Source organism: Podarcis bocagei (genome assembly GCF_964188305.1).
Source record: "Podarcis bocagei genome assembly, chromosome: 1".
Lineage (NCBI taxonomy): Eukaryota > Metazoa > Chordata > Lepidosauria > Squamata > Lacertidae > Podarcis > Podarcis bocagei.
The window spans coordinates 49,454,468-49,469,250 of record NC_138125.1 but is presented as its reverse complement, the minus strand read 5'-3'; the positions used below and the strand labels follow the sequence as shown (position 1 = coordinate 49,469,250).

Genomic DNA, 14,783 nt, shown 5'->3' with positions numbered 1-14,783 from the left:
GGTCTGTTCCATTTCTGTTTCCTTTACCTCCCCTTCTGTTCTCCAGAGAAACTGAAAAGTTTGCTGCCAAGGAGTGTGGTGGAGTCTCCTACTTTGGAGGTCTTTAAGCAGAGGCTTGACAGCCATATGTCAGGAGTGCTCTGATGGTGTTTCCTGCTTGGCAGGGGGTTGGACTCGATGGCCCTTGTGGTCTCTTCCAACTCTATGATTCTATGATTCTATGATTCTAGTTTGGGTAAATGTCAGTTACACCAATGCCTGTCAGTTTATTATTTAATCTGGTTAATCCGTGTTTATGTCTTGGAGTACAGAATATGAGGTTAGTACTTTTTCCTGATAAATTAATACATACTGAAATATGTTTTTGTGTATACATTATTATCTGACAGGAGACCAAAGCTCCACCCTCTTCCCAACAGTAGCTTCCCAAGAAGCTCTATGTTACAGGCACTTCTGTCTCACTCTGGCTTGGCAACTAAATGAAGAACCAGGCAGCAACCTTCTGGCTAGATTTGGTACAGGGGCCAGCTCTGCTCTCTGAACCCCTATTTTGATTACTTGCTCCTTGTTCTGTTAGGTAATCCAGGTGAGGGAAGACTTGGTGCTTCCAGGATGCTTTTTATTTTAAGCTCAACAAGAGCCAGGAGCAAAACAGAGATGCTCTTGATCAGGTTGGCACTGAGGACCCAGAAATTTGTTGTCAGTATCATAATGGAGGTCACAGTCCTGTCATACAAAAATCTCCCCAGCCCCATTCTCTCCATCTTTGCAGCCTAATTTAGAAGAGGGCCAGGGTCTGGATCCTGCTGGTCTACAATTCATTCAAAGATCTGGACCAGATACCAGTCTACCTACTGCTGTCCCGTGATGTAATCATGATCAGTAGTGCAACCTGCGAATTTGATAGTTGGGGAACTCCTGCCTCCTGGACAGGGATCTACATTAAAACTAAATCACCGACAAGCACACATTAAAAAAAATATATGAAGGAAATACACACGGCAACAGTTTCCAACATGTTGCCTCAGCAGAGATAGTTATGAGTTCCAGGCACAAAGGGCGATATATTTTTATTTTTATTTTTGCATTAAACTGAGGTGCAAGGATGTAATCCTATGGGCGCTTCCTTTGAACCCCGTCGCAATTAACTTCGTTCCAAACAAACCGTGATAGGATCGGGCTGATTGTTTCCCTTTCCGCACTCATTCTAAAAACTCGGATTAGTGCGACCCGAAGCACATTGAACGCGCGTATAGGATTGCACAGCCCGCGCAAGACACACACGCCAGTGAATCCCAACCGCACTTGTTCTCCAGTAAAGGCTGGCTTGGTTTTAAGAAGAACTTCGTCCACCAGGCGCTATTCCTTTAACCAGCCCGGAAGCCCAGGCAGATGGAACCAGTGTCACAATTGCCGTACAACATGGCGACTCCCTGCGTTCCTGCAAGCTCCGGCAACACACGTGTACGTTCCTCTCCCCGAAGGACGGAAGCGTTCGCTTACGAGCAGGCTCCGGGAAGCGCGCAGACCACGGAGAAGGAGTTCCTGCCCCGCGCTACAGAAGCAGGTACGGTAACATGCACGTGTCTTTTGTTGATAGTAGATACGTGTTTCTTGAGAGGTTCAGCCCTTGGGGAGGATAAAAAAAGCGAGATTGTTGGGTCTGGCGGGAGGGGGAAATCGCCGTGAGATGGTTGCGTTTGATTTCCTCGTCGTGTGGTATTTTTCTTTCCTAGAGATTGTTGTAATATCGTTCAGAGGTTGGTGGAGCTCGTTGCTTCTGCCTGCGACTGTAGCCCTAAGAATGCTAATATAAAAAACTTCAAGATGCAAAGGGGGCTTTAGACAAATCGGGTCTATTCGAGTGGAGCTAGGATACACTCCTGCTCCTTATGCGATCTCTGAACCTGGTCCTGATTCAACAAGGAGCATCCCATTCCCCAAGTAAAGAATATTGTGCGATTTTTTCTCACCAATCGCCTTTCTTACCTCTCTCAGCTTCAACAAAGTTTCACGGTGTAGGGGGAGAGATTAAATTGTTACTATTATTATTATTATTATTATTAGCTGTTATCTGTTCACTCTGACATGCAAACGCTATATGTGTGTTCGGATTATTATTTTTAATAAAAAACGTATTATGCCACACATTCAAAGTGCCTAAAAACACTAAGCACCAGATACAAAAAAAGAAGTCCCTGCATTAAAACTCTGAGGGAGGAAGGTCTTATAAGGTGAAATGGACTGATCTGAAGGCTTGCCTCTTGCAAAGCTCACCTTACTGGCCATTAACTCCATTTAAGAAACCTTAATGGTGAAATAAAACAGTCGGTAGCTCTTGTAGTGAAACTGACTGACTGGGAAGCCAATTACCTTGAGTCTGTTAAGATTTACAAACATAAGGAAGGTTGGTCAGTTGTAATGGAGTGGCATTCTCTCTGCCACTCAAAATTGTTACAATGGAAACTGAAACCACTCTGCTCAACGAAGACACAAATTGGCATTGAGAAAATATTTATTACATTTATTATTATATCCCACCACATGGGAAGCACAGAGTGACAAAGCTAAAACTCTGGAGCAGTCTCCCAAGCAGTCCTTTAAAAAATGCCATTTTCTATCTTAAACCCTTCCTTCCTTCCTATCTTCCTCCCTCACAACTCTCTTCAACTGTCACTTCCACTGGATTCTAAAAGGGGTTTCCAGAAGATTTGTGCAAGAAGGATCAGAATTTGAAAACGATTTTGGGGCCTAATAAAGAACTAATCTCTAAAATATATAAACTACTGTTAGGGTGGGAGACTAAAGATGAACTTTTTAAGGAGCCAGGGATAAAATGGGCTATTGATATAGTGTGCAATACAGTATTGAAATTGTTGAGTGGGAAAAATTTTGAAATTCAACGATGCAACTTTTCAGCATGTTACCAAATATGAGAAAATATGTACAAAATGCAGTATAGATGGTATTTGACACCGGTCAAATGGGTTAAAATGTACCAAAAAATAAAATAAAAAATGTGCTGGAAATGTCTGGATGTAATGTAAACGGGCAAGAAAATTTTGGGAGATAGTGTACAGTGAGTTAAATAAAATCTTTAAATTTACCTTTCCCAAGAAACTGGAAGTATTTATTCTAGGTGTAATTACCAAAGAAAGCCCATAACTTATTTTCATATGCAAAAATTGCAGCAAGGACAGTATATGCAAGAGATTGGAAACAAAGAGAGATCCCAGGGAAAGAACAGTGGATATACAAACTAGCTGAATATGCAGAGTTTGCCACTATGACATCTAAAATAAGAAATCAAGATGACACATTGATGAGGAGTGAGTGGGAGTACCCAGGGGAATATTTACAAAAATTGGACCTTAAATATAAATTCCAGGTAGGAGGCACTTTGTTGATAATATGAAAGATAAGCGAGTGTGGAGAATTGGGTGAAGGATTAATATATATGCAGTCCAACAAGAAGTAAAAAGAGCTGTCATGAAATGCTGGGTAGGAAGTAAAAAAGAATTATGGTATATAGTATGGAAAAAAGGTGTAATTGTAAAACTGAAAAAACTCAAAAATAAAAATCTAAAAGGAATTTCCACAAGCAAGTGCAGGGCTATTTCTTTTGCCAGTTGAGTGCAAAATACTAAGGTATTTCCCAACCCATACTATACTAGTTTAACGTATTAGGCAATGAAATAACCACACACAACTAAGCAATACACTTTTAAAATAGTTCATTTTAAAACTTGAGGTCCACGATTTTAGAAAATGCATGATAAGATTGTTATGATGAGGCCTGGATACAGTAGGCCCTTACTCAGTAGATGAATTAATTAATCCAGCATTTTACAAACTGTGTTCCATGGAACCCTGGAGTTCTGTGACGTTGTAATGGTGAATAAGCATGCACAATGTGTGATTTCCACTGAGCTTAGGATCTCAAAAATGTATCTATTGTGCGTTATATGCTCATTAAATTTAATTAGTTGATTTTGTTAAAAGGCCATTCAAGCAACTCAGAATTACTTAACTGTCTGTAAGCCTTCACTATAACTTAAAATATTAATATTTTCCCTTTACTGTTTGGCATTATTCATACATACATTCAGTGCCATCCATGGAATGTAGCATCTTACAATGAATGAGAGGATACATCCCTATGCTGAAGTGCTAATTGTCTAGAAAATGGACACAAAGGAGACATCAAAGAAAGGAGAGGGACACGGAGTGAGGGGAAATTGGTTGGAGAATGCACAGTTACTGCATTTTGCATACACAGATTTAGTTACTGTAGGGCAAAGGAGCCAGGAGACTGTGCCAAAGTATAGTATTGAGGAAGGATTTGGAGGAATAGAAATGGTGTCATTAAGGGGTTAGGCATCTGATGAAGAGCAGGAAGTTGAAGCTGGGTTTATTTTCCTAAAATGGATGTTCTCCTGGGAAAGGACCATGTTGGGTCGAGACTGTGTTGGTTATATCATTATAAGCCTCCTTACCTAGTAAGCTCTAAACAGCTAGTTTGTCAGATCTTGAACATCTCAGTTGCATGTTTGATTGAATTAAAAGTAATATATGACACAATCCCACGCATGTTTACGCAGAAGCATATTCTGCTGAGCTCTGTGAGACATACTCCCAGGTAAGTAGGTATAAGATTGGAGACATAATGGTCCCCTCTCCCAGAAGCCTGTCTAGGACTTCATATATTTTCCATAATATTTTGTTTGTAGGTTACAAGGCAACTCTAAATAATGCCATTTCTTCTGTAGGTGAAGATGTATGGGGAATGAAAGATGCCAAGACAAACAACCGTTGCTGTTACTGTCGCCTCTCTGCTGGGCATTGCAGCAGGAGGCCTGATTTTCTGGAAACTCATCCGCCGTCAGAAACACAATTCTTGTGTTGCACTTAACCTAGGAAGGGCAGTCCAAGAAAGAGAAAACGAAGACACCTCAGAAGAGAATTTTCTCTCACTCCATTCTTCTTCCACAATCCCCTGGGTGGAGAAGATTCTTGGGGCAGATGTAGTGGTAATTTCTGAGGCAGAGCAGTGGAATGAAGTGGAACCCTTTATTCAGAAAGTGTTGGTGCGTTGTCCAGTCCTTGGAATTGACTGTGAGTGGGTAAGTCATAAACGATGGGAAGGTCTGTTCCTTTAACATCTTAGGGCAGAAACAGATGATTGACAACCACATTACAATAGTCCAGTCTTGAGGTTACCAATGCAATTGCATTGCTATTACTGATGTTAAAAAGGATGCAATTGTCTAGGTTCCTTTGGTGTGTGTTTTTCTAAAAAATACATCACAACACATGTTTTATGGCAGACTATTAAAATATAACTAATCTATAAAGACAGAAAGTAGAACAGGTTTATGGCACTAGATTAGTGGCCCACCAGAATAAAAGAACTACTAGCTGCTGGCTAGGATTTTAGCCTAAGGGTTCTGAAACACAATACAGTCGTACCTTGGCTCCCAAACGCCTTGGGGGTCGAACGTTCCAGCTCCCAAACGATCGAAAACCGGAAGTGAGTATTCTGGTTTTCAATTTTTTGGGGGACGCTGAACGTCCAGCACAGCTTCTGCTATTGTTTCTGGCACGCCTGCACAATTGGAAACAAATCGGAAGCCGCGCCTTGGTTTCTGAACATTTCGGAAGTAGAACGGACTTCCAGAACGGATTCCATTCCACTTCCGAAGTACGACTGTAATAATGGCTAATGCACGATGTTACTGTCTGAATATGGGAGTGCTTCTGAGCTTGTTCACTGCCAGCCCCATACATTATGCAAGTAGGAGAAAGCTGTGTGCTTCACAAGGTGTAGTGTTTAGCAGTCTTAGAGCCCAGAGTCAGTTTGCAAATTTAACGACTGGTGATACAACCTGTATCAATTTACATTAGGATAGGCAAGAAATATTGACTGAAAATGCATAATGTTCCCAGTAGACTTGCTCTAGATAGCCGAAAAGGTTGTTAAAATTAACTCTGTACTTCCGTTCTGTTATGGCATATATATATATAATCCAGAAATTATCTTTTTATTTTTTCAAGGTCTCAGTCAAAGGGAAGAAGGATCCGCCTGTGTCTATCTTGCAACTGGCTGTTTACAGTGGTTTTTGCACTATCCTTCGCTTGCCCCAGCTGACCAGAGGTGGACAGGTTCTTCCAAAGACTTTGCTGGACATTCTGGCAGATGGTGGCATCCTGAAAGTTGGAGTAGGGTGTTGGGAAGATGCTTGCAAGTTACTTCATGGCTACAGTGTAACAGTGAAAGGGAGCGTGGACCTTCGGTATCTAGCTATAAGACAGAAGTATGTATCCTTGCAAGAAAGGTGTGTGTGTGTGTGTGTGTGTGTGTGTGTGTGTGTGTTTGTGTGTTTTCACATTTTTAATTTTATTTTTAATGATGATTACCAGAGACGGATGCTAGCATGGTTTTTCCCTAGAGTGTTATTCATTGCAATTGGTACAGAATAGTGTTGGTCTTTCCTTTTAGTGTTGCTAACTATTTTTTTTTATATTCCATATATATATATATATATATATATATATATATATATATATATATATGGGGAATATAAAATTCACACAGAATTCATTATATGTAATTCATATAAAATTCATTAATCACATATTGCATACAACAACTCCCAATAAAAGGGGGAAATCAAACTGTTGTATATCATCTTTACATTTATCCCCCACAATGCCACATTTTGGGGCCAGTTAGTGCTGGCAGGAGCAGCAGGTATAACAGTGACCTCTGTGACAGACATGGTTCTCCAACCAGCTAAGAAACCCCTCCTCTCCATCCTAACTGCCTGCAGTCAGCAGGTCTGTTAGGATTGCTCTTCGGCATCACAGCAACCTGCCATTTGCTCGCACTCCAAAACAGGGTGAGCATTATCTCTTTTCCAATTACTTGTGATACTTGGCTGTAGTTGGTAAGTTAACTTGGCTGTAGTTAGATTAATTACTAAGGAATTCTAAATTAGTCTCTGGCACTAAATCCTTCAGATAATATTATAAAACTACTTCTGGGCTCAGTTTTCTTTTTTTAAAAAGTTATAACTATCACACTTATACTTATCTTATATATCAATCATTCTCCAAAACAGATTAATACGTAGGCATGCCTGGAAGATATGGGAAAAGTCATTACCCAATTTATAAATTTGCCACATTTTGGGGGGCAGGGGTTAGGATTTTCATAACACATAATACAATATAGAAAACTAATGCAAATAAAAAAAGAGTAAGAAAAATATCTAAGAAAAGTACAAGTAGAATACAGAGTCCTCTTTTAAAGGTAGATCTTAACCCTTACCACCCGCAGAAGGTAGTAACCCCTCCCAGCTCTTGCCTGGGATCTTTCCTTTCTCCTCCAAGCCTCTCACATTTGCTGATGTATAGAATACTACTCTGCTGGCCAGGTGCCTTGTTTTTCTGAGGAGAGTCTTCTAGTTGAAAGGCATCAGGACAGCAGACTGAGTGGGCCCTTAGGCCACCGGATCACAGTCTTTCGCGCTTTAGGGGAGAGAGAGAGAGAGAGAGAGAGATAAACAAATGGAAAGTTGTGTCCTATCTGGCTATTTTTTTGTCTATGCATAAAGGGTCACCCTATATACCACAGATACTGTATTTTGAAAATATTTCCCTTGAATTCTGCCAACATAAATTCCTCCCAATATAGACCCCAAGCTTATATATATACCGTATTTTTCGCTCTATAACACGCACCCGACCATAACACGCACGTAGTTTTTAGAGGAGGAAAATCCGTAGGCATGCCACCCGTAGGCATTCCCTCCATAACACGTACAGACATTTCCCCTTACTTTTTAGGAGGAAAAAAGTGAGTGTTATTGTGCAAAAAATACGGTATATAAAAGGGATGCGGGTGGCGCTGTGGGTTAAACCACAGAGCCTAGGACTTGCCGATCAGAAGGTTGCAGTTCGAATCCCCATGACGGGGTGAGCTCCCGTTGCTCGGTCCCTGCTCCTGCCAACCTAGCAGTTCGAAAGCATGTCAGAGTGCAAGTAGATAAATAGGTACCACTCCGGTGGGAAGGTAAACGGCTTTTCCGTGCGCTGCTCTGGTTCACCAGAAGCGGCTTAGTCATGCTGGCCACATGACCCGGAAGCTGTACGCCGGCTCCTTTGGCCAATAAAGCGAGATGAGCGCCGCAACCCCAGAGTCGGTCACAACTGGACCTAATGGTCAGGGGTCCCTTTACCTTTAAGCTTATAAAATAGGTTGTCCTGCATATTTTCCTTATTTCTCCTTAGAGCCACAGTTCTCTTTCTGACCAATGTAGTCACATTTGATACATTTACTATTAGCGCTTTGAGAAATACCTCCTGTTATTTCTAATTCAGAAGATGTTTTAGATCTTAAGGCTGCATTCCTAAACATTTTTATAGGGGAGTGAGGCATGCTAAACCGAGAGGGACCTATTTACAAGTAACCATACCTAAGATTGCAATGCAAATCTCCAGGGTGTGTGCGTGTTGTTGTTTTTACTAAAGCCATTGCCAAGCATCCAGATTGGAGACAGCAGCAACTAAGAATATATTTATAAATAAAAACAAACTGTACAATGTTCTGCCCATCCATGATATGGTCCATGTCAACCAGAAATTACTCACTAAATTTGTCATGAATTTGCTATGATTTATCCCTGAAATATTATTCGTATCACCATCCAGCCATATCCCTAAATATTTAGCTCTAGTTTTCCATGATGTTAGTGCACTGGCACAAGAAAGGTGGGATAGAAAACTCGTATATACATAAGGGAAGATCGCCTGCTTTTTCTTCTTTAATAATTGTATTTGTTTTATATACAGTTACTCTACGTTTTTCAAGTAACTGCAGTTGTGAAACAACTTCATGTTAATAACACTGACAATTTAGATGCCAAATCCCCAGATTAAACAGTGAGCGGTTACACTCGCCAAGACAGTTCTAGACACAGATGGCACTTTCATAGTGGTTGCAAAAACATGCATCATTCTGTTCCGAAGTCATTTCGTTTTTCTGTGTAAAAAAAGAACTCTTCTTTCTCCCATTTACAAAACCTAAAGTAAGGTCCTTCCCCAAAATGGACTCAGCCTCAAAGCTCTTTCTGAGAGCATCCTCAGCTACCAACTTGACAAGTCTTTTCACCTGCGCTGCAGCAACTGGGAAGAAGAAGAACTGACTCCAGAACAGGTTTGGTTTTTCATCACTGCACTGGTAGTAGTTAGTGGTTGGAGAGTCTTGTCGCCAAGGCAGCTCACAGTAGTTTTGCAGTCATTCACTGTGGCAGTTGGAACGTCTCATTTTTCCCATGGGAAAATGGGAGCAAGGCTTTGCAAGAAACAGATATGAGGAGGACTGAATCACATCTTAAGGATTTAAAAATATATATACTGATTTGAATTAGGACTGCATTGCTTAAGCCAGGATGTGGATACGTAAAAACTGAGAAAGAGTGGCATAAGGAGCTGCCACAACAGAGGGTGTAAATGAAGGTCGGGAGCAGTTGTGGCTGTGTTGCAAGGAAGGATGTCAGAAAATTGTAGTGAAAACAGAAATGGGAGTGGAAATTGCTGGTGTTTGCTTGTTTGTCCAGAAGAGAAATCAATCCAGTGAATACAATCAATAGTTGATGATGTTGCTTTCAGTCCACAGATGATAGGCAATTGATTATGTTCCTCCTCGCCCAATCTGAATTGCATTTCCTTTACATTGAAATGAATGGGGTGCAATAATGTAGTGACAACCTAACGTGCATAATTTATTACGTAAGTTTCATAATTTTTCAACAGCAGACAGCAAGGCAAATAATGTAGTTGGTGGAAGATGAACTGCAGCAGAATGGAAACGGTGCTTTCTTACACTGTTGGAAGTCAGTTTTACCATAGCTTCAGGGAGCTTTGGTGTTGACACTTTAGTGTGGGGGTTCTAAGTAGAATAAGGGAACTTAATTTCCTTATCTTATTAACCTGCATTCATTATTTTCATGTTTGGAATTGTTCCTCTTGGGCCCTCCTGCATACTATAACACAGAGTTCTTGGTTTTCCTCTTCAGGTTGCTTATGCTGCCAGGGATGCCCAGGTGTCAGTAGCTCTGTTCCTCCACCTGCTGAACTTGCCCTTCCTTCCAGCAGGCAGTAAATATGCTCTTCTTCCTGGTTGGGAAAAAGTCCTGAAGATGTGTCAGGGTTTGGCAGATGTACCTTTCAAAGGAATAAACAGGAGTAGCTTTGGAGATGACGAAAATACAGGAGGCCCAGAGAAAAAAAGAAACTTTCCAAAGTCAGTAAATGATGGACACTCCCCTGTCAATCAACAATCAAAGGATCCTCGGAAGCTCAAGCGAAAGCCGTTGGGCATTGGATATTCTGTCAGGTAAAACTGTTTGCAGCTTTGTATAGTTTTTCATTAAATAGTGAGCAATTGGCACCAGATAAAAATTAAGTCCCCGCCCTGCAGGTTAACTTGTGAACATAGGATGCTGTCTTTTTACCCAGTCAGAATCTGCTTGGTATTGGCTGCACTGACTGGCAATGGTTCTCCCGAGTTTCAAACTAAGAACATCATTAGCCTTACCTGCAGACGATGGAAATTGCACTAGGGACCTTCTGCATGGAAAGCAGGTGGTCTACCCCTGAGCTGCAGCCCTTCTCCAGCTTGTTAGTGGTGGCAATGAGCATGCCTGCCTGCTAAGGGGAAGGGCCATCTACTTGCAGGCTGATGTTGTGAAAGTTTACTCAAAGGTTCAGTAGGACTTACTTCATAGTAAGTGTGCATAAAATTGCAGTCTTCCTTGGAAGGAAATCTTGTTGAAGTTAGGTCTTGCACCAGAGTAAATCCAAAGACTGAGGTGACAGTATTATTTACCTCTATTACACGTGAACTTGTGTGCAGTAAGTGGAAGTATTAAGGTACTACCACTGTATATTTTGGGCAATGTATGTTAAACTTTGTTTTTGCAGAAAATCTCCCTTGTATGACAATTGCTTCTTACATGCTCCAGACGGGCAGCCTCTATGCACTTGTGATCGCAAGAAGGCTCAGTGGTACCTTGACAAAGGCATTGGAGGTTTGTGAGCCTGTTATTTTACTAGTCAACAACACTGAGCTTTTTGGCCAATGTTATGGTGACTTAGAAGCTCAGCTACATATGGAAAACAGCCCACTATTTAATGTGCATCAACATTTGGGTCATATCTGTTGGACAGTCTCTTGGGATGCAGATGCTCTTCCCATCCATGCCAATTAAAATCCATCAAGTTGCTTATCTGAGGCTCACCACAGTGTGCCCTCCTTCACTTCATAACCCATTCCTGGCCACATGATGCCCTTCTATCTTCTTCTGTTCCTCTTCCTCCAATGTGGGATCTAGATCCCTCAGTCTGGATGAAGGAAGTGAGGGATGAAAGGTATCTGAAAGGCAACAAGAGGTTTGTGGGCTAAAGTTGGGCCGCACTGAAACAGATGCAGAGGCTGAAGATGTTGGCTTGGAAAACAAGATTTGCCACATACACCACACCCTGCCACTGCTAAGCATTCATCTTCAGACATTCATTATTATTTTGTGCAACCCATTATTTAGAGAAGGCACGTAAGCAGAAATTAAACATTTTAACAACTTTTTTTTTGCCATTACAGAGTTAGTAAGCATGGACCCATTTATTGTGAAGCTACAGTTTGAACCTTCTGGGCGCCCTGAATCTAAAGTGGATTATTACTTGACTGTCAAAGAGAACCTGTGTGTTGTGTGTGGCAAAAGAGAGTCTTATATTCGGTGAGTTCTCCAGTAATCCAGGGAAGGCATTCTATTATGGTAGAGCAAAATACTAGAGGCTGAAAGGGGATCAGGAGTTTGCTGAAACTGTTTATGGGGGCAGGGGTGCACTCAGTGCCCTATCCCACAATGCCCTCATACACCTTGCCCTGCCCACTCAGTCTCTGGCCTTCCCCATGTTGGTCAGGAAAGGTCTGCCAAGGGCTGTCAGGCTCCTGTCCCACAACACAACAACAGTGGCGCTTCCTTCGGGGTAAGGAAGAGATCTTTACTCAGGCTAATAGCAGTATGGGCTCAGAATCAAATATAAGGTCCACGAGTCAAGAGTTCAGGAACAGGAACTATGAAGATGTCTCAATGTTTGACACACCTCTCTCATATGAGGTGGGGCGTTTATGAGACTTGTCTTCTACATGTGCACCAGCACAACTCTCCTGGGCAGGTGCAACTGATCCCACCTACCAAGGTGGTCCTGAGCTCTCAACGAAAAGACTACCTCGAGCTCCTGTTGCTTCAGCTCATCCCTCTGGCTGGACAGAATCCTCTCCATTCCTAAGGAGTCTCTCTGCTGCACAGGAGGGGTGGCGGCGAGATCTGATAGCTGTCCTTCCCCAGCCCTGACATCTAGAGTAAAAAGGGGGAGGACTTGCATTCTTCACCTCCAGGTGCCCCCCATCTGCTCCATCTCCATCCTCTTTCCCTTGTCTGGGATTCCCACCCCATGCCCAGTCCTGATGAAACCAAGGGACCCGTGACAAGGGCTTTTATTTGCATTTGCTTTAATGTAACTTGAACCAAGCATGACTGTAGACCCTGAAAAACACTTCCTCAAAATTTAAACATGTACAGTATACCCTACCTTTTTATCGCTTTGCTCATTTTACTGTGTTTTGCTGCTCTGTACACTGACATTTTGTGCCATTAACTGCCTTAGGAAGGAGGAATCGGGGATGAGCAGGCTAGGATACCACATTAGATCAGGTTGTCAGTGGGTTGTTGCAATCTCAGAGCTGACTGTTGGCAACCGCTGCTGTTTCCTCAACAGGAAGAACATAGTTCCTCACGAGTACCGGAAGCACTTCCCCATCCAGATGAAGGACCACAACTCCCACGACGTGCTTCTCCTCTGCACCTCCTGCCATGCTATCTCCAATTACTATGACAACCATCTCAAGCAGCAGCTGGCTGAGGAGTTTGGCGCCCCCATTGGTTGCGAGGAGGGCGTCCGCCTCCTGGAAGACCCCATCCGCAGGCAGGTCCGCTCGGGCGCCAGGGCTCTCTTGAATGCAGACAGTCTTCCCAATGCCAGGAAGGAGGAGTTGCTTCAGGTGATCAAGGACTACTTTGACTCTGTGACAGTTTCCCCGGAGATGCTGCAGGAAGCAGCTGGACTGGAAACCAGGTACAGCCGGAAACTTCGCTCTGTGTCTAGGTTGCAGGGGTGATGGAGAGCCAGAGGCTAGGCCTGATCCTCACCCCCAGCACTTCTCATTTCTGCCTGTTTCTTTGCAACACCCTCTCGAGGCTTTTGTTTGTTTGTCCCCTGCCTGCTCGTGTTACGGATAATTTTAGAAAGTGCATACAGGAGGCCAAAGCGTAACAGGCCTGTGTGTGGTTTGGAATTCCATGGGGTCCTGTCTTTGTATCTGAATCCACATTTTCTTTCTGCCCTTTCAGGATTTGTAACGAGAACTACATGCCACATGGCCTAAAAGTGGTCCAGTGTTTTTCCCGTGGGGGCCTTCGCTCTCTCATGCAGCTGGAAAGGCGCTGGCGACAACACTTCTTGGACGTTATGCAGCCCAGGTATCTCCCAACGCAGTGGTCTGTCAGTCACAATCATGAGAAGCTGATCCAAAAATATGGGGAGGATCTCCAGGTCGAACTTTCTTGAAGCGTCATGAGGACTAATACGCTAAGAAGGTGACGGGAAATATACTTGGGAAACTTGGGTGGGGCTCTTTGTTTTCCATTATGCGCCTATAATGGATGTGCAGGATCCTGCTCAGATTGCCTGTCGCTTAGGAAATGGTCAGCTGTGTCAAATCGGCAAAACCGTGTGAAATGGTTAAAACATGCATTTTTTTAAGTTCTGAATAAATTTTAAGTACCATTTGAACCCATTGTTTCTCTGCTGCTTTGTTACACAAAGGCTACAGTAGCCAGATGTCAGGGAGGGACTTCCAGGATCAGGAAGGCTGTCATGGTGGCAATGAATACTGTACTGTTTTAAAGAAACAAGTGTGTTCCCTCTGGTCCCGGTCTCCTTAGCGGACTGCAGTAATTAACTTTACCTTTGTGGTACTAGGGAAAAAGCCTTGTATGCAAGAGAAGATAATGTCAGACTGGTGGTGTTACAGCACAGGGTGTATTTGAAGCTGTTGAGTGCTTGAATTTCATCCACACAAGGGCTTTTCAAGTTCCCATCCATCCAGGCTCCAGCACTCACTTGACCGGTGACAGCAGGGGAAGGGAAGGGACTGTTCAGGAATTCCTGTATAAGCCACAGGCAGTTTCGAGAAGACCACTCCTTTGTTGAAAGACTGAGGCATGTGGGTGTTTTGTTTCTTTCTGTCCCTCATTCTCTTTTTCAAGTAAGACATACTGGCAAACACTAGGTGCAAACTGCCTTAACAGCATCTCATAGCCACTTTTTCTCTATGACTGACCAGGTATGGAGGAGCCAGTCCGCTAGCTTCCCAGCAAGTGTGTTGCTCTTTTGTTTCTCATTCTGTTTCAGAAAGTGCAAATTAGGTAGGTTCCCCTTTAAAGGTGAACTGAATGAATTTCTCATCCCTAGTCTGAAGCAAGACTTCTGGAAGGTGTTGAAATTCAATTCGTATTTAAATGTGAACCTACCTAAGTTAGAACTTTCCAGAACATTACAAGATCCAAAACATAGCCAGCCTTCAAAATGCACACCTCACTGAATTTTGAGATGCCGCTCTCCAGCCAAACAATGTTTACAGAAACACATATATCAGG

The 14,783-nt window shown here is 42.7% G+C and overlaps 1 protein-coding gene across 1 annotated transcript; it reads left to right on the top strand.

The window, feature by feature from the left end:
* The first annotated feature begins 1,448 nt into the window (after positions 1–1,448).
* Positions 1,449–13,917, top strand: EXD2 (exonuclease 3'-5' domain containing 2). Its single transcript, XM_081206180.1, has 9 exons — positions 1,449–1,567; positions 4,770–5,123; positions 6,055–6,314; positions 9,091–9,217; positions 10,080–10,399; positions 10,987–11,093; positions 11,663–11,798; positions 12,844–13,200; positions 13,476–13,917. The coding sequence occupies exons 2-9, from the start codon at positions 4,794–4,796 to the stop codon at positions 13,690–13,692; spliced, it is 1,854 nt and encodes a 617-aa protein (XP_081062306.1). The 5' UTR covers positions 1,449–1,567; positions 4,770–4,793; the 3' UTR covers positions 13,693–13,917.
* Positions 13,918–14,783: the final 866 nt, after the last annotated feature.